Source organism: Caretta caretta, chromosome 5 (genome assembly GCF_965140235.1).
Source record: "Caretta caretta isolate rCarCar2 chromosome 5, rCarCar1.hap1, whole genome shotgun sequence".
NCBI classification, from domain to species: domain Eukaryota; kingdom Metazoa; phylum Chordata; order Testudines; family Cheloniidae; genus Caretta; species Caretta caretta.
Genome location: NC_134210.1, coordinates 112585806 through 112605540, shown reverse-complemented (window position 1 = coordinate 112605540; position 19735 = coordinate 112585806). Strand labels below are relative to the sequence as shown.

At 41.0% G+C, this 19735-nt stretch overlaps 1 protein-coding gene across 5 annotated transcripts in view; it reads right to left on the bottom strand.

Annotated features, from left to right (window-relative positions):
• The window catches only part of ADAMTSL1 (ADAMTS like 1), a 687776-nt gene that overhangs the window by 232333 nt on the left and 435708 nt on the right, over positions 1–19735 (bottom strand). For all 5 annotated transcript variants that reach the window (XM_075128816.1, XM_075128819.1, XM_075128817.1 and 2 more), the window contains one exon: positions 14777–14904. In XM_075128816.1, the coding sequence (XP_074984917.1) occupies positions 14777–14904 (128 nt within the window). The remainder of the gene's footprint in view (positions 1–14776; positions 14905–19735) is intronic.

Sequence of the window (19735 nt, the reverse complement as noted above, 5' to 3'; positions counted from 1 at the left end):
GATGACCAGGAGAACCGTATGGTGACTTGCCTGCCTGGTGTGAAGGTTGCAGATCTCTCGAGGCATCTAGACAGACTTATTTGTAGTGCTGGGGAGGAACCGGTGGTCGTGGTACATGTAGGTACCAATGACAAAGGGAAGGGTAGGAGAGACGTCCTGGAGACCAAATTTAGGCTGCTAGGAAAGAGACTGAAATCCAGGACCTCTATGGTGGCATTCTCAGAAATGCTTCCAGTTCCATGCGCAGGGCCAGGTAGGCAGGCAGAGCTTCAGAGTCTCAATGTGTGGATGAGACAATGGTGTAGAGAGGAGGGGTTTAGATTTATTAGGAACTGGGGAAACTTTTGGGATGGGGGAGCCTATACAGGAAGGATGGGCTCCACCTAAACCAGAGTGGATCCAGGCTGCTGGCACTTCACATTAAAAAGGTTGCAGAGCAGTTTTTAAACTAAGAGATGGGGAAAGCCGATTGCTGCAGAGGCGCACGTGGATCGGACAGAGTCTTCTCTTAGAGGAGAATCTATTGATAGAGATTCTCTAGGTTTTAGTCAGGAGGAGGGGATGGAAGAGAATACAGTATGGGCCAGATCAGATGAGAAACATTCACATAAAGAATCTGACACATCAGAAAAGGGCAGACAAATAAACAGTGACAAGTTTTTAAAGTGCTTGTACACAAACGCTAGAAGTCTAAATAATAAGATGGGTGAACTAGAATGCCTTGTGTTAAAGGAGGATATTGATATAATAGGCATCAGAGAAACCTGGTGGAGTGATGACAATCAATCGGACACAATCATTCCAGAGTACAAAATATATGAGAAGGACAGAACAGGTCGTGCGGGGCGATATGGGGAGTGGCACTATATGTGAAAGAAAATGTAGAATCAAATGAAATAAAAATCTCAAATGAATCCACACATTCCATAGACTCTCTATGGATAGTAATTCCATGCTCTAATAAGAATATAACAGTAGTCATCTATTATCAACCACCTGACCAGGACAGTGATAGTGACGATGAAATGCTAAGGGAGATTAGAGAGGCTATCAAAATAAAAAACCTCAATAATAGTGGGGGATTTCAATTATCCCCATACTGACTGGGTACATGTCACCTCAGGACGAAATGCAGACAAATTTCTTGGTACTTGAAATGACTGCTTCTTGGAGCAGCTGGTACAGGAACCCACCAGGGGAGGGGCAACCCTCGATCTAGTCCTGAGTGGAGCGCAGGATCTGGTCCAAGAAGTAAATATGACAGGACTGTTTGGAAATACTGACCATAATATAACAACATTTAAGATTCCTGTGGTGGGAAGAACACCTCAACAGCCCAACACTGTGGCATTTAACTTCAGAAAGGGAAACTATGCAAAAATGAGGAGGTTAGTTAAACAGAAATTAACAGGTACAGTGACTAGAGTGAAATCCCTGCAAGCTGCATGGACACTTTTCAAAGACACCATAATAGAAGTTCAACTTAAATGTATACCCCAAATTAAAAAAAACACAGTAAGAGAACTAAAAAAGAGCCACTGTGGCTTAACAACCATGTAAAAGAAGCAGTGAGAGATAAAAAGGCATCTTTTAAAAAGTGGAAGTCAAATCCTAGTGAGGTAAATAAAAAGGAGCATAAACACTGCCAAATTAAATGCAAAAATGTAATAAAAGCAAAAAATGGGTTTGAAAAACAGCTAGCCAAAAACTCAAAACGTAATAACAAAATGTTTTTTAAGTACATCAGAAGCAGGAAGCCTGCTAAACAACCAGTGGGGCCCCTGGACGATCGAGATACAAAAGGAGCACTTAAAGATGATAAAACCATCGTGGAGAAACTAAGTGAATTCTTTGCTTCAGTTTTCACGGCTGAGGATGTTAGGGAGATTCCCAAACCTGAGCCGTCTTTTGTAGGTGACAAATCTGAGGAATTGTCACAGATTGAAGTGTCACTAGAGGAGGTTTTGGAATTAATTGAGAAACTTAACAGTTACAAGCCACCAGGACCAGATGGCATTCACCCAAGAGTTCTGAAGGAACTTAAATGTGAAATTGCAGAACTATTAACTATAGTTTGAAACCTGTCCTTTAAATCAGCTACTGTACCCAATGACTGGAAGATAGCTAATGTAACGCCAATATTTAAAAAGGGCTCTAGAGGTGATCCTGGCAATTACAGACTGGTAAGTCTAAGTCAGTAAGGGGCAAATTAGTTGAAACAACAGTAAAGAATAAAATTGTCAGACACATAAAAGAACAAATTGTTGCGCAAAAGTCAACATGGTTTCTGTAAAGGGATACCATGTCTTACTACTCTATTAGAGTTCTTTGAGGGAGTCAACAAACATGTGGACAAGGGGGATCCAGTGGACATAGTGTACTTAGATTTACAGAAAGCCTTTGACAAGGTCCCTCACCAAAGGCTCTTACGTAAATTAAGTTATCACGGGATTGTGGGAAGGATGTGGATAAATTGGAGAGAGTCCAGCGAAGGGCAACAAAAATGATTAGGGGTCTGGAACACATGAGTTATGAGGAGAGGCTGAGGGAGCTGGGATTGTTTAGCCTGCAGAAGAGAAGAATGAGGGGGGATTTGATAGCTGCTTTCAACTACCTGAAAGGGGGTTCCAAAGAGGATGGCTCTAGATTGTTCTCAATGGTAGCAGATGACAGAACGAGGAGTAATGGTCTCAAGCTGCAGTGGGGGAGGTTTAGATTGGATATTAGGAAAAACTTTTTCACTAAGAGGGTGGTGAAACACTGGAATGCGTTACCTAGGGAGGTGGTAGAATCTCCTTCCTTAGAAGTTTTTAAGGTCAGGCTTGACAAAGCCCTGGCTGGGATGATTTAACTGGGAATTGGTCCTGCTTCGAGCAGGGGGTTGGACTAGATGACCTTCTGGGGTCCCTTCCAACCCTTATATTCTATGATTCTATGATTAGAGGGAAGATCCTTTCATGGATTGAGAACTGGCTAAAAGACAGGGAACAAAGGGTAGGAATAAACGGTAAATTTTCAGAATGGAGAGGGGTAACTGGTGGTGTTCCCCCAAGGGTCAGTCCTAGGACTAAACCTATTCAACCTATTCATAAATGATCTGGAGAAAGGGGTAAACAGCGAGGTGGTTAAGTTTGCAGATGATACTAAACTGCTCAAGATAGTTAAGACCAAAGCAGACTGTGAAGAACTTCAAAAAAGATCTCACAAAACTAAGTGATTGGGCAACAAAATGGCAAATGAAATGTAATGTGGATAAATGTAAAGTAATGCACATTGGAAAAAAATAACCCCACCTATACATACAATATGATGGGGGTTAATTTAGCTACAACTAATCAGGAGAAAGATCTTGGAGTCATCGTGGACAGTTCTCTAAAGACATCCATGCAGTGTGCAGCGGCAGTCAGAAAAGCAAACGGGATGTTAGGAATCATTAAAAAAGGGATAGAGAATAAGACGGAGAATATCTTATTGCCCTTATATAAATCCATGGTACGCCCACATCTTGAATACTGCGTATAGATGTGGTCCCCTCATCTCAAAAAAGATACACTGGCATTAAAAAAGATTCAGGAAAGGGCAACTAAAATGATTAGTGGTTTGGAACAGGTCCCATATGAGTAGAGATGAAAGAGGCTAGGACTTTTCAGCTTGGAAAAGAGGAAATTAAGGGGGGATATGATAGAGGTATATAAAATCATGAGTGGTGTCGAGAAAGTGAATAAAGAAAAGTTATTTACTTGTTCCCATAATATAAGAAATAGGGGCCACCAAATGAAATGAATGGGTAGCAGGTTTAAAACAAACAAAAGGAAGTTGTTCTTCACTCAGCACACAGTCAACCTGTGGAACTCCTTGCCTGAGGAGGTTGTGAAGGCTAGGACTATAAAAGGGTTTAAAAGAGAACTGGATAAATTAAGTCCATTAATGGCTATTAGCCAGGATGGGTAAGGAATGGTGTCCCTAGCCTCTGTTTGTCAGAGGATGGAGATGAATGGAGAGAGATCACTAGATCGTTACCTGTTAGGTTCACTCCCTGTGGGGCACCTAGCATTGGCCACTGTCAGCTGACTGGATACTGGGCTGGATGGACCTTTGGTTTGACCCAGTATGGCCATTCTTATGTTCTTAATTTTGAATCTGGATCTGAACTACATGACTGTACTATAATGCTTGCTTTCTTTAAAGCTCCTACAGAGACAAACAGATTAGATGTGTAAGAATGACAGTATAACTTCTTGCCTGTAGATAAAACAGTTGTGCAAAATATTTACAATGAAACTCCAAACCACACAAAAAATTTGGCTGGTTTCACACTTTTTTGTTCAAAAATCAGAACAGGTTTGTTGAAAGGATTATGAACATGCAGAAACTCTTCAGGTGAACCCAGGCATATTTACGATCTAAATGAGGGATTCCCAAGCATTTTCATAGTGTGGGCTACATCTCAGTAGACAGATTGTTTTATGGACACCACTCCTATCATTCGCAGTTGCAGGAGCATCTTCTATTCCCATCCACAATCACATGGACCTCCTCTCCTCTCATTCACAATCATGTAACATCTCTGTGGCAACTACACCAACTGCTTACATGGAAAAGTAACACTAGGAAAATATTTCATGTACTATTACATGCTTTTTATGTGGTACAGCAGCTGAAAATTAGGGAGAGCCAACACCCTTTGACCAGCCAGCTCCTCAAGGACTATTAGCAAGTATGCCACAGATCATAATTTGGGAACTGATCACGTAAATTATGAGAAATGTACAGGGGTTTGCAGACTTTTGACTCAAAACTATGATTTAAAAATGGGGTTTTTGACATTATCTTAGTTGGAACCTGTAACATCTATGGAAAAATGGGGATGTTCCCCCATCAAATTAAAACAATGTAAGTTCTCCCAATCACTATGAAACCTTGTTTAGCCCACAGCGATTAAAACAAACAAAACAAAAACGATGCTAGGATGTTCAAATTAACCAAGTGAATTCTACCAAATAATGATATCAGAGTTTCTTGCAGATTTTAGATCTGTAATCACAGGACAATATTATGTGTACACACACACACACACACACACACACACATTCTCAGTTTCTATTCTAGGATGATGGTGTCAGTGAGAATCATTCTCCCAAATCAAATAACTTTGCCTGTACAAGCTGCTTAGTGATTCCACAAGTGTTATGATGACCCTATTTAATGATCATATGCGTTTTATTAGAACACTGTCTCTAAACTTTTGGATACATATGTTATTAATAACAATGCCACTTTTACCCCATAAACATTTCTGCTATGTACTGTATGGAATTTGTAATCCAGTGATAACAGAGGGAACATTATAAAGAATACATTTAAAAAGTTATTTTAAAAAAATCATTCCTACTCTGCTCTGAACATTTAAAAAGTGACTTTATGTAACAAAGGAAGCAGAGGGAATAATAACTAGAAGAGTTATTTATTTTAATTAGGGTGTGCACGTGTTACTTTCAAAAAGGACCCACCTCTAAATACAGTAACTGGGATGCCGTGAAATATGATTTAGAACAAAACTGGGACCAGTCCAGATGTAACCAGCCAACATAAATGTAGAAAAGAAAATAAAATTCAAAGGCAGAGATGATGACATAAGTGATTAAAAAGAGTCTCAGAGGGTGCCAACCAACATAGAAAAGCCAGCCACAAAGCCCTGGAGACAACCACTGATGACTACATTGCAATTAAACATCCACGGCTGGCCCTTGTCAGCTGACTTGGGGTTGTGGGGCTTGGACTGTGGGGCTGTAAAACTGTGGTGTAGACTCCCCTCTCATGGGGCCCCAGAGCTCAGGCTCCAGCCCGAGCCCAAACAACGACACTGCGATTTTACAGCCCAGCAGCCCTACGAGCCCAAGTTGAGCCAGTAACTGTTTAACTGCAGTGTAGACGTACCTTCAGGGACTCCAGATGTCATCCTCAGGGTAGGAGCTCCATTAAGAAGTCCCTGATCAAAGAAGGCCCTACCATCCAGCGTACCCTCTTGGAAAAGTCCCATACCAGGTTTTTGGAAACTACACAAAGGAAAAATAAAGCAGAGCTTAACAGAGAATGACAGCCATGTTAAAGAAGGTGTCATGTTCAAAACTGAGACCAGGAAATCTTTTTCCATGCAAAGCATAATTCGGCCTATGGAATTCACTGCCACAAGGTATGATTCACACCAGGAGCTTACCAGAAGTCAAAACAAAATTAAACATTTCTAACGAATAATAGAAATATCCAGAGTTAGAACAGTAAATATTAAAACGATAAGGAGTCATGGAAGGGCTATAAATCCTCATGCTTCAGGGAATAAGCCACCCCTCTAACTAGATGTGGGAGGAAGAAGGAGACTTTCCTGACGGCAGTTCAGCAAGTGTGCACTCTCCTTTGAAGCATGTTACTAGCCTCTGTCAGCAAGAGGGTACTGGACCACATGGGCCACTCTCTGATCTAATATGGAACTTCTTATGTTCTTAGAATTCTAAAGGTCGCTTTAAAAAAAACTATAGAAATTTTATTTCTAAAGAAATTTTTTCATTCTCTACTAAATAAGTTCTGTAGATAGTCTCTTGGGACAGAGAGAAAAAACCCTACCCATCTCCATTGTACTGGAAGGACACATGCTTTATATCTTCCTAAACATAAGGTTTCCTTTACACTACAACAAAAGAATTCTTACAATTTGTGGTGATCTGTGTTAAGATATTACAGATAAACCTGTCTATCTTCAGCTTGTCATTTGGTTTTTATGCTATTTGTTTCATGCGGCAAATATGCAAATACACTCATTGTATATGATCCAAGGTATAGTCTCATATTGTAAAGGTATACAAGGGCACCTCAGAGATCAGCATCATCATCACCCTCCCACCTTGTAATTATTATTCTTTACATCAATAATATACACCAGCTTTATGTGGCTGCATTTCTAGCCCAGTATTAGTTCGGCCTACATTTTTGCAGGTGCTCTGGCAATTGACGTTACTGAGACAGCTAAGTCCATGATTGCATCCACAAATCAGGAGTATAGACCTCAACAGTTATTCCGAACTAAGGCTTGGAAAAAGTGCTGGAGCACCAAGGTTAGTAATGTGATAATAGACTATGCTATGGACCTTAGAACCAAGGATATATTGCAGCAGTTCTTAAACACGATGTAGCATAACATATCTCAAACTCACAAGTACTTGGTGTACCATCTTCATAATGTTAATCAGTGTTGTTATAATGGGTTTTTGTTCTGATACTGCCTTTTAAAGCAGCCAGCGCACCACGTGAGTGCACCATACACACAGCAGTTTCAGGATCACAGGTCTATACGAGGTTGGGTTATTTTAATTCCTTAATTGATAATCTGCACGATCAAGAAGAGATGGCATCTGGTGGAACAAATCCACACCTAGACACTGTCCTGGAAAAATGTTACACAGGATACAGGCATCATAAAAGTATGCTACTTATCCTCTCTCATGCCACAAAGAAAAGGTGTCTGTCAATAGTTACTGTACTGAGTGACTGAATCAAGCTAGAGTAGAACCAAGGATCTTTCCAACTTAGCAGAGCCACTGGATCCGCTTCCCTAAAAATCCAACCCACTACGTCACTAGCTTCAAGCCCTCTGAGTGATGTGCATCTGCCAATCTGGCTCGATGGATAGCTTGCACCACTTGTAACAGCTAGTGAAAAAAAGAGTGGGACTGCTCCCCAGTGACAGCTGAATTCAGAGGTCCATTTTAGTCAGCAAAACAAGTGGGGCTGGTGCAGCTGGATTTGTGGTTTGGACAGATTATGAAGGAGAAGTCACCCTCAGGAAGGAAGGGAGGGATTTAAATAAGGGAAAAAATGAATTCAAACAAGTGACTGGACCAGCATGAAGCTGCTAAACAATGCTAGGATTGTGACTCACTCGTGTGGATTCCCTCCCTTTCTCACCCCCATTACTTTTATTGCTGAGTAGAGCTTGGCAGGAAGATGTTAATGTTTACTTTCTTTCCCTACCACACATATATCACCCATCTAATGTCAAGAAAACCTCCATCCTGTTAAGCAGTTTATACAGGATTTCCTAGAAGAAAGAATGATGATAATGGATTTTGACCCTTAAACTCAGATTCAGCAGGTCAGTATCCATGGGATTTCACATTCCACTAAGCATTCTGCTTTACATTCACACAGCCTAGCCCATGTTCCATCCTTCTGCCGGAAACAGCAGCAACAATAATGGCTCGGAATTCTAAGTAAATACTCTGGATTTTCAATTAACCTATTATCTCCTAAAATCATTCCTACAGCCCCATGAGTTTCAGCTTTCATGCTGTCTCCTCCTTCCTTACTTATTATAAATTCATGAAGAATCTGGAAGATTGCGGGGGAGGGGGTGAGAGGAGATCACATTTACCTTCCAGCCAAGACCAGAAGCAGCAGAATAATTTTAATATTATGGCAACACTTGCTAACATGTGAAGTACAATTCCAGAGCTCCCTGTGTATTTATAGGATTAGGGTGGGGTGAATTTAGATTAACAGAATTGATGTGACAGCTCTTTGCAATTGTAAGATATTTCCAATGAAAGTTGGACTCAAAACAGATTTGATATATACAAAGAGTTCCCAGCTAATTATTTTTCTGTGTAAATCCACTTGCATCAACACATGCGCTGGGAATATTCTCTACCTTGATTGCAATGTACACATATTCTTTCAGTTACAAAGTTGAAGGACATAATGTTATTTTCACTCCAGCTGGGTGCTGAAATAGCTTCAGTTTCTATAGTAGGCAATAAATAAGGGCTAGATCCTGGGGAATGGAGCCAAGCCAGTGTATAAGGGCTTTTCTATCTGGTCTATCTATGTCTTTCTAGGGCTCCCATAAGCATGGTATTTAGTAGCTAATACAAATTTGGTCTGTGTGAAAGCAGTGCCAGGGCTGCTACAACAAGGCATAGGAAGGAGCAGCAGATGTGACCTGCTGCTCTCCCATACCTGTGAATGTTGGATCAGTGGATGCATGTAATGTGGGGACCCACTGGACGTTCCCCGGGCTGCCATGTGTCAGCGTAATCTTCCTCTCCCTCTCAAGAAAACCTATAGAGATACTGCACGAAGATCATCCCCACAGTGCCAGGGGGTGTGGAATCTCCCTTCATCAGGTCTCCATTGCTGATGCTGCCTTGTGCTACCATACTGCAATTTAAGTACTTTGTGGCATTTTGTTGGCATACAGTGTGCCTTACCTACCCTCTTTACCTTAAGTCTCAAGAATGAGATCCAGAGACTGTGTCATCCCTTCTCCATAGCTCATGGATTTTAATATTGTGATGTCTTATTTTTTGGTGATAAAACTACTAATCAAATGGCAAGTCGCAGTACAGACAAGGCAGGTTGGAAGCTTCTGTTCTCCCTGTTTCCCAACACAAGAATAAGGGGACATTCCATGAAACTGAAAAGGTAGCCAATTTAAAATTGAAAAAAAAAAGAACTTCATATAAAATTAGACTGTGGAACTCGCTGCTGCAGGGCATCGTTGAGGCAAATAACTTTGAATCTTACTAAGAGGTATTAGACATTTATACAGAGAACATGAATATCCAAAGTTATAAAAATTTTTAATACTAACAAAGAATATTTGAAGGGATTAAAAGCCTCATGCTTCAGGATTTAAATCCATCTAACTACTATGGATTAGGACAATGTCTTCATGGAGCAGATTAAATCACATGTGGGAGTTCCTACACCTTCATCTGAAGCATCTGGCACTGGCCACTGTCAAAGACAGTATATTGGACTGGAGGGACCTTGGGTCTGTACCAGTCTGGCAATGCCTGTGTTCCTAATTTAGTTGTATTATTATTGGTATTACAATAGTTCCTGTAGTCCCCAGATGAGATCAGGACCCCTTGTGCTATGCACTGTCCACACATGCACTGTATGACAGTTCCTGCCCTGAAGAGTTTATAGTCTAAAAGACAAGCCTGAACATGTGGGAGAGGAAACAGACACAGAGAGGCAAAGTGACTTGCCCAAAAGTCGCAGAGCCAAGATTAGAACGCAGCTCCCCTGACTGGCAGCCCAATGGGCTGTCCACTGCAACACACACAAATAAGGATCACACAACTGGGTCCCACCTCTTAAATGTGCTGTACATGCAAAATACAATTGTGTGTGTGTGTGTGTGGGGGGGGTGACAGAGAGCTCAAAATCCACATCTTCTCATGATTTCTCCTTTGCATTTTGTAAGAAGTGTTAGAAGCAGTACAGCATAGCCCTTTTGTTTTTGAGGATATTATTTTCCCTCTCTTTTCTGCTCATGCAATATAATAATATACATTTGGCCAAATTCTTCTCTCATTTACACATGTGCAAGCCCCACTGACTTTACTAAGGGTTGTAACCATATAACTGAGACCAGAATTTAGCCATTATATTTAAAACCATATTTTCAAAAGGAAGTGGCTGCATTACTAATTAATTATATCTTACTTAACCACCAAAAACCTTACACCAGAACTCAACTCCAATATTCTGCTCCTCCTATAATACGTGTATTTATATCCCACTAGTATCAAAAGTAGCTCTGCACATGCAGAATATTAGTTTGGAGATAAACTAGGCAGCTCAGAGAGGAGAATTATGTCCTACGTACCCATTATGTTATTTTATTGACTTAGGCAAACATTGACTTTAATTGGAGTTTGCTGAATGTAAGAGCATCAGAATGTCAGAGTTAGGGTCTTCCACAGGGATCTGAAAACAGAATTTCAAGCTAACACTTCGTTCTTGCACAATTGCCACAAAGGCTTAATAGCAAAACAGTACTGGACCTAACAAATAGCAGGAGCACTGTGATACTAATCAGAACATTGGCAACTGCAAGTTGGAAAGAAATTGATTTCAGTTAGTCAGCTGCATTTCGTTTAAAAATGGAGCAAATATTTTTTGCATAGCTTCAAAGCTGACAAGATGGGCTCCCTCTCTGTTTTCCCTTGCTGTTCTGGGAGCCGTCACATACCATGAACATTCCTCACAGGAGAAGAAATCTTTAGGTTTGCTTTGTGGGTTGCTTTGTTCCACAATACTGAGCTAACCTGCCAATTTTTAATTTGTTAAAAAATTTCTAGCTTCCTCCTTTTAATTTGATTTGTTGTACAGTTCTCTGTAGCATGTACATTTCTGTAATGTGATCAAATGTATTAAGCAATGTTCCACACATATTCAGTCAGGTATTTCTTCATATAGTCTTGCCAGGTTGTCAACTGTCATATATTTAGGTTTATTTCAAAATCCCCAATGTTTGGGTGTATTTCTTTCCTCCCTCCCTTACGCCCCACCTGCCTTTTTTTTTTTAATTGTAAAATGCTTGCCCAGCACAAAAATTAATCATTTAACACTTTAAATTTGGAACTGCATACAAACCAGAAAAAAAGGAAAAACAGTTCTGCATTTATGACGGTGCTAGTTCAGGGTCAAATTTTACTGTTTACAATTTATTGTTACCGGCTAGCAGAAGTTGGTCACATAATAACCCCCTGCATTCCACATTAAAAATATAGATATCAGTCTCTGATTGGACACAAGCTCTCATCCGGTTTCATAAGGCAGAAAGAATAGATTCTGTATGAACGGGGCAGTGAAAACCTACTGTATTAAAGACAAACGGAACTGATTTATGAGTTTATTCCATAGACACTCTCTGACTCTGCCTTCTTCCTTCTCCTTATGTAGACACAAGGACCTGAAGAGCAGCAGACCCACTGGGACAGGAGGCTGCATAGGTGGATTCCACACACCCTTGTGCACTATGGAACATTGATCACTGCTCCTCCCTCTATCACAACACTGAAGGTAGCTGGGTGGGGCGGGGGACACAGATGTGGCCAGGAGGCCAGACATTACAAAGATCCTCTTGCCAGACATCAATCCCCACATAAGGGACGTGTGGCATGTAACAGATGCTACCTTAAGCTGGACTCAGTAGCATTCTTGATGTCCTGCATGCTTGAGAGTCACTGTGACTCCGAAGTATGGTTGGGTAGAGAAGGTTCCCATCCGGACATCTCCTGAGTGGATCTCCTGAGGAAAGCCTATGAGCTGTGGCTTTGCACAGGGACAAGAATTTGGCTCCCAGTATAGAAGCAGAACAATCCATTGGCACTTTTACCCAGGGAGGGAATGGAAATGTACAGTTTTCTCTTTGACTTCATGGGACACTCCCTTATCAAACAGAGCACTCTATGCATCAACCTAGTAATCAACAGTCAAGATCGTTGGGGTCAATGAGTAGCGATCAATGGCCCCATGTCTAGTTGGCAGCTGGTATAAAGCGGAGTGCCCCAAGGGTCGGTCCTGGGGCCGGTTTTGTTCAATATCTTCATTAATGATCTGGAGCAGTGTTTCCCAAACTTGGGATGCAGCTTGTGCAGGGAAAGCCCCTGGCGGGCCAGGCCAGTTTGTTCAGCCGATCGTGGCTCCCACTGGCCGCGGTTCGCTGTGCCTCGCCAATGGGGGCTACGGGAAGCGGTGGCCGGAACGTCCCTTGAACCCCTCCACTTCCCGCAGCCCCCATTAGCCGGGCACACTGAACCGTGGCCACTGGGAGCCGCAATTGGCCAAACCTGCAGATGTGGCAGGTAAACAAACCGGTCTGGCCTGCCAGGGGCTTTCCCTGAACAAGCAGTGTGCCAAGTTTGGGAAACACTGATCTGGAGGGTGGCATGGACTGCACCCTCAGCAAATTTGCAGATGACAATAAACAGGGAGGAGTGGTAGATACACTTGAGGGTAGGGATAGGATACAGAGGGACCTAGACAAATTAGAGGATTGGGCCAAAAGAAATCTGATGAGGTTCAACAAGGACAAATGCAGAGTCCTGCACTTAGGATGGAAGAATCCCATGCTCCGCTACAGACTAGGAACCGAATGGCTCGGCAGCAGTTCTGCAGAAAAGGACCTAGGGGTTACAGTGGATGAGAAGCTGGATGTGAGTCAACAGTGTGCCCTTGTTGCCAAGAAGGCCAATGGCATTTTGGGCTGTATAAGTAGGGGCATTGCCAGCAGATCGAGGGACGTGATTGTCCCCCTCTATTTGACATTGGTGAGGACTCATCTGGAGTACTGTGTCCAGTTTTGGGCCCCACACTATAAGAAGGATGTGAAAAAATTGGAAAGAGTCCAGCGGAGGGGAACAAAATGATTAGGGGACTGGAACACATGACTTATGAGGAGAGGCTGAGGGAACTGGGATTGTTTAGTCTGCAGAAGAGAAGAATGAGGGGGGATTTGATAGCTGCTTTCAACTACCTGAAAGGGGGTTCCAAAGAGGATGGATCTAGACAGTTCTCAGTGGTAGCTGATGACAGAACAAGGAGTAATGGTCTCAAGTTGCAGTGGGGAAGGTTTAGGTTGGATATTAGGAAAAGCTTTTTCACTAGGAGGGTGGTGAAACACTGGAATGCGTTACCTAGGGAGGTGGTGGAATCTCCTTCCTTAGAAGTTTTTAAGGTCAGGCTTGACAAAGCCCTGGCTGGGATGATTTAGTTGGGGATTGGTCCTGCTTTGAGCAGGGGGTTGGACTAGATGACCTCCTGAGGTCCCTTCCAACCCTGATATTCTGTGATTCTATAATTACAGGTACCAGGAGAGTCAGCTCTAGTCTCTGTGCTGTCTAGTTCTGATGCTAAAACACACAATGTTTTATTTTTGTCTTGTGATGTAATGTCTTATGCCACCTCATGTCTTTGCTAAGCAGTGTTACGTGTTGTAATATCAGACCTATGCAACATGTTCAGAGAATGCTTTTCTTGATTTGTTTTATTACGTTTTAATTTCATTGGTATGTGAAAGTAAACATATGCAGGATGGAAAATTATATTATATTCATATGCTACAATATAAAAGGTGTCAGAGAGAAGTTTTAAGCCACAAAAGTTACAGCTGGAGTTTTTCTTCATATACTTCTCTAGCAGATGTCTATTTATACCTATCACATAGGCTTGGCTTATGAGGGTTATATTGACTTGAGTAGATGTAAATAATACTTACTGGAAATATTTCAGAAATAATGCTTATCAATAGTACAAAGTGCTTTCATCTACACTTTACAGAATGGGAAACTGAGATACAGATAGGTTAAGTGATTTCCCCAAGGTCCCACAGCATATCAATAGCAGGAATAGAACCTAGGTCTTCCATCTCTCAGCCAGGTGTCCTGACTACTAGTGCATGCTGCCTCTCAGAACTATTTGGTAATTTTATCATATCCTGTGATGGAAGGAGACTTTATTGCATGAACTGTCTTTAGGGAACTCTGGTAAATTTGAAGAATACCATCTGTAGTGCTGTTATCAGTCTCACTTATACAGCCCAATATATTATTTTGTGTCTATGTGATGCATTTACAATCTCTATGCAGTGAAAGGTTTCAGGGTGCTAAACCTGAAGAATTAGCTCCAGTCCAGGATGTGGGTGTGAAAAGGATTACCACTCAAACACAGATGGTGCATGGGAGTTTCACTTCTCAGTAGCTGGCAGGGTACAGTACTGTGCAGAAAAGTTTGGTTCCTCTATGGGTTTCATATTTTAAATGGTTTAGTGGACTATCAAACCTGCTGGCTGGTCGCCCGAGTTAAAAAAAAATATGCAACCTTCTTCCACTGATGCTGAACTTTCAGCACCATCTAGCACATCCACTGCTCTTTATGCTGTGACATGTCAGCATGTTGTGTTCTAAGATAAAAGCATTTATCAACTTACTTGCTGCTCAGGCAGCGTCTGAGTGAATAGGAAGCCCCTCCTCCACAAGTGCGTGAACATTCGCTCCATGAACCCCAGGCATCCCACAGTGTATCTCGGTCTTCTTCAGATCGAGCTGTTCTGGAACTCTAGAAGAGAAAAAACAACACCACATAATCTAGGAGATTAGTGAAGAAAAAACTGTTTTAAATAAATCTTACTGTAATTCACTTAGCCTTTCTGCATATCAGATCTGCTGCAGGCCTTAGCAGACCCTGCAAAAAGCTGTTTTGCTGAAATTCCTAACTGCTTGGGATTAATGTGGTGTTCACAGTAGATGGTGTTTAAGGTACCTAATTTCATCGTTTTAGTGTTCACATTCCATCCCAGCCTCAAGACAGGGGAGGATTAATATGAAAGAGCATTTTATTCAGCAGTGAGATCGGGCATTTTCTGTGCTTGTGGGGAAGGGGACTGCCAGTAGGGCAGAAGAAAAAAATTCGGGGTTATTCATATGAATATTTTTGCTGCACTAGAAAAGAAGAAAACAAAGCTCATTTGGACAATTGGTTTTTCGAGGAGAAATTCCATAATCTGAGCAGGTGATTGGGCTTGTAAAGTATATGTGTACAAATGGAGGACAACTAAAGTATGCATTGAAAAACTGGCTCATTGCACTTTGGGCCGTCCCTAAAGAATGCTGCATTTTTATTTTATTTAGAACAGACTAGAGGAATGAACAAAAACAGGGGGAAAGCTTTTGTGGAGGACGATTTTAAGCATCATTACTAACCACTGGTATAGCGGTCTGGGAACCTGTGTTAGCTGTAAATCTGCAGGGATTCTTCTCAGAAGCAGAGACAGATCAACATAGAAATCAATCACCATAAACAGAGATATGTACAACTTTTGTAATGAAATCTGAAACCTGGCAAAGACTCCAGTGTTATTCACAGGCAGAAGAGAAAGTACGGACTGATCTGGGGCAGTGAACAGTTACATATATGTCTCTTCAGAACAGACTTAGAACATATCACAGCCCTAGACCTAGATCCAAATTCAAACCCTCAATATCCACTGAGTTGGGCATTATGCTTGCTACCCTCAGTCTTTAAAACTGTTAACCACCTGGGTCTTACATTGTGAGAAATGTGTTATTCAGTGTAAAGGTACCATTGTTTGTATTTGTAATGCAGGAACCAAGAGTTTATTATTTATCCTAACTTTTAATACTGAGGGAATGTTCTGAAATGGGAATTTTCTAATCCTATCAGAGATGGCAGGGTGTGCTGTAGCATACGTTCTCACAGTCACATATTATACAGGGTAAGCACCCAGCAACAAGGCTGGCTGAAGAGAAGACAACACTTTTACACAATGCCTCAACACTGAGCTCAGCTGGCTCTGCTCAAGCATCTGTACACATCTAGATTACATGGGCATGCTCAGAGGCTTAACTTTGGTGTTAGTGTAACCCCTCTCATATTAGTTACTTGATTACAAACAATTTGCCATGACTTAGTGGTACATTGTATGTACTTAACAAAATGTGGGGGAAATGAAAACTGAAAAGCAAACTGCCTTCAATGGAGTTGCACCCATTTACACGAAGATGAATTTGGTACTCTGTTCGTGCGTGTGAGAGTGTGTGTTCCTACGTCTGTGTTAATTCACGATATTAAATAGATGAACATTACAGAAATGTCTCTTTTTCACAATGATCAGTACACTATTAAACTCCCCACTATATTACAGTATGAGTTTACATTAATTGATGGGTCTCTATTCTTCCTACTTTATTCTGTTGGTTACATAGTGGTTTCTGCATTTGTTTTCCTTTAAGAAGTTGTTGCTACAAGTGTCTTACAATAAGACCCCTTATTACTTTGACATGTGTTAAGAAAATTTAGAGGTAGCTTACACTTTGGGAAATTATTGATTAACCCTATGCATGCTGTGCTGCAGAGCACATAGGAAAGCATTACATCTTTTTTCAAGGCATTCCTTTTAGTTTTATTGCCACAAACATCCATATGGCAATTCAGGTGTTGCTTCTCTAGGAACACAGTTAATCTGCAATCTCCAAATGCACTGAAGGGCTAAATTGATTGATAAAGATAGATTTTTGTAGTTCTCTGACGCCTCCTGAAGAGCCCCTTTCAGAAAAAAGTAACAAGTAATTTTTTTAAAAAATGCTTAAGTTTTGAAGGCTCACTTTTGCCCTCAGTTACATGAATGAGGTATATGGGAATGCACTTGACTAACAATTTAGTTCATGTCAAAATACTTAGACTTCACAGGTTGAAGAGATAATCAAATCGTATTGTTATATTCACTCCAAAGGCCTGATTCCACTTTCACTGATACTGATGTGAATCAGCAGTTACCCTGTGGAAGTCAATGGTGTTAAACCAGTGTGAGATCAGAGCCAGGCCATAAATTGGCAACTGTTAAGAAAAATTAAGATTTTCAGGGCAGCAATCAAGCCAATTTTTCTTCGCATCTCTGTACTTGTCTTTTATCTTGCTCAGTCTTGGAAAATGAGTCACATATATATGGGTGAAAAAGCAAGTTGTTACGCTCCAGCAGCAGCACTGAATACAGCTGTTTACTTTTAAAGAATGCCCCGAGTAAGTGGTGAGGCTAAGGCGCAGGGCTGACAGACAAGCCATATAACATCATTGTCTGCTGGACCCTGGCAATGGCACTGCATTCCTGGCACTATTGCTCACATATTCTTAGAGGCATAACAGTTTTGTTTTTTTTTAAATTAGAGTATACACTTTGAAATATACACGTGTGTAGAGCTCTGCCCCCCCAAGTAAACGGAGCTGGATATATTCGCCTTTTCAATTCTGAAGCCACCTCTATCCACTTGACACAATTCTCATGATACCAGATCCTCCTGATATACCCCTTTCAAGAGGGTATTAAGGGCCTGATCCAAAGCCCACTGAAGTCAATGCAAAAACTCCCCTATTATGTTTAATGGACTTTAAATGGATCAGACTTTAAAATTATAGGCTGCAAGCAGGCCCCAGCACAATTTGTAAGGTGGAGTGCAAAAGAGAATGTGATGAGTAAATGACTTGGTTTGGATCTTCTTTAAGAGATATGCAAGTGAATCTAGTGACTGAGGGATCATTGGATTGAGCCAGAGGCATACAGTGGGCAAACTTTTATCATGCAGGTCTACTAAAGCACCTCAATTGTGACCCTCCTACTCCATTACTGGACCTCTCCCATGCTGAGGTTGCCCGTCATGCCAAACTGTGTGGTGGTTTTGAGGATGTGGCCAGTCTCTATTTCAACTCTGCTGCACGGCATGGGTACTAGAAATGTTTCTTAAACAGGTGCAGTACTTTCTTCCCCAGATGCAGCTTTCTTAAGAGCAGGTTCTAATTTATATGGGTAATTGAATCATGTTTAAACCACTGTGACCAAGCAGGACTATACTGTTTTGCTTCGGATCCACCAGCTGTAAAAAATAGACTGAATTAATTTAGTAAGAGAGAACACTGGATCCAATCATTGTGTGTATTATATTGATTAGTCACACTAAATTCTATTCTCTCTTTCTCACCTTTATGAAAATGCAGCTCAACTTAATTTTGAATCAACCCTATAATTGCTTGGCATAAATGCAGCAATTAACATAAATATAAGGGATTAAACTCTTGACTATAGACAATCTTCCCCCCAGCTGCAAAAGATCACATATGCAATAGATTCCCAGATGCATTCCATCCCCTCGATGCAATATTATTAGCTTTTACATGGGAGATCAGAATAGCTGGAAGCCAGTTTACTGAGGTTATTTCAACTGGCTGTTTTCTGGCTACCGGCTTCATAAAACAAAATTGTGTGCTGCTTGTTTCTATTTTTCAAAGAAACAAATATCTTCAAATTGCATACAGATACATGTGCTAATTATTCAGCATTGGTAATAAGTCCTGTCTGAAGAGCAGATAAACAGGGTTACAAAGTGAAGCCACATAACTGAGGACTCTTACCTCATCACAAGTTACAAGCAGCCCAACTAGACATGCGAAGGGTCCAAATTTCTCTGAAATAAATTGCACACCCACCCAGAAGAGAGCCATGTGCCGGTTATTTGCATTCCAAGATTTGTTATAAGACCTATATATTCCCAGAAAGCATGTGATCTCAAGCTGGAACAGGCTCCAAGTTTTCTTTTAACAAGTGGAATAAACATAGTTCATTTCAACTCAATCCATGTTTAATGTTAAAGTAAAGTGAATTTCCCTCCTCTGAACTATGCATTTGAGACTGAAATCCTAGCATTGCCTTAAAAACCATTTGAAATCTAAAATCATTTGTTTATTGCAAATTTGAAGAGCCTGGAATATAAACATACAACATGTTTAATCCAGTTGAATCTATTTTCTTTTTGGTTTATGGCATTAACACTTAAGGATTTACTGTACAGTACAGATTTAAGACAAAAACTTATACCCCAAGGAAAATCATTTCAGTCCCACATAGTCAATGATTCTAGAAAGCAGATTTGACTAAACTGAAGAATGCATATTAAAAAAAAACAGCCTCCACATTGTTAGCCCAGAACATTCTACTTATGCTACTATACACTTTTGTAATATTTCAACCATTACCATAGAATTCTTTAGCAGATGAGAAGAAGCAGGACGATACCACGCCAGAGCAGCTGAGAAATTCTACCACCATCTGAAGCTTCCTTCAACTAACACTTATTTCCTTCTTGGAAAAGTCTATATAAGACGTTGGTTGCTTTCCTTCAGGTTGATGTTTCTCTAAATAGCACTAAATGCCAATTGCCCAGAATGCAGACTCTGGGCATGGCTCATTATATGTTTCCATTGAGATCAGAAGGGTTTTCCTCACGCTGGCAGTCATAAGCAGGACTCAGTTTGATCTCGCTTTTAGCCATCCACTGATTTGTCTACAGTCATTTCTATTATTTGTCCCACCAGCTGAGAT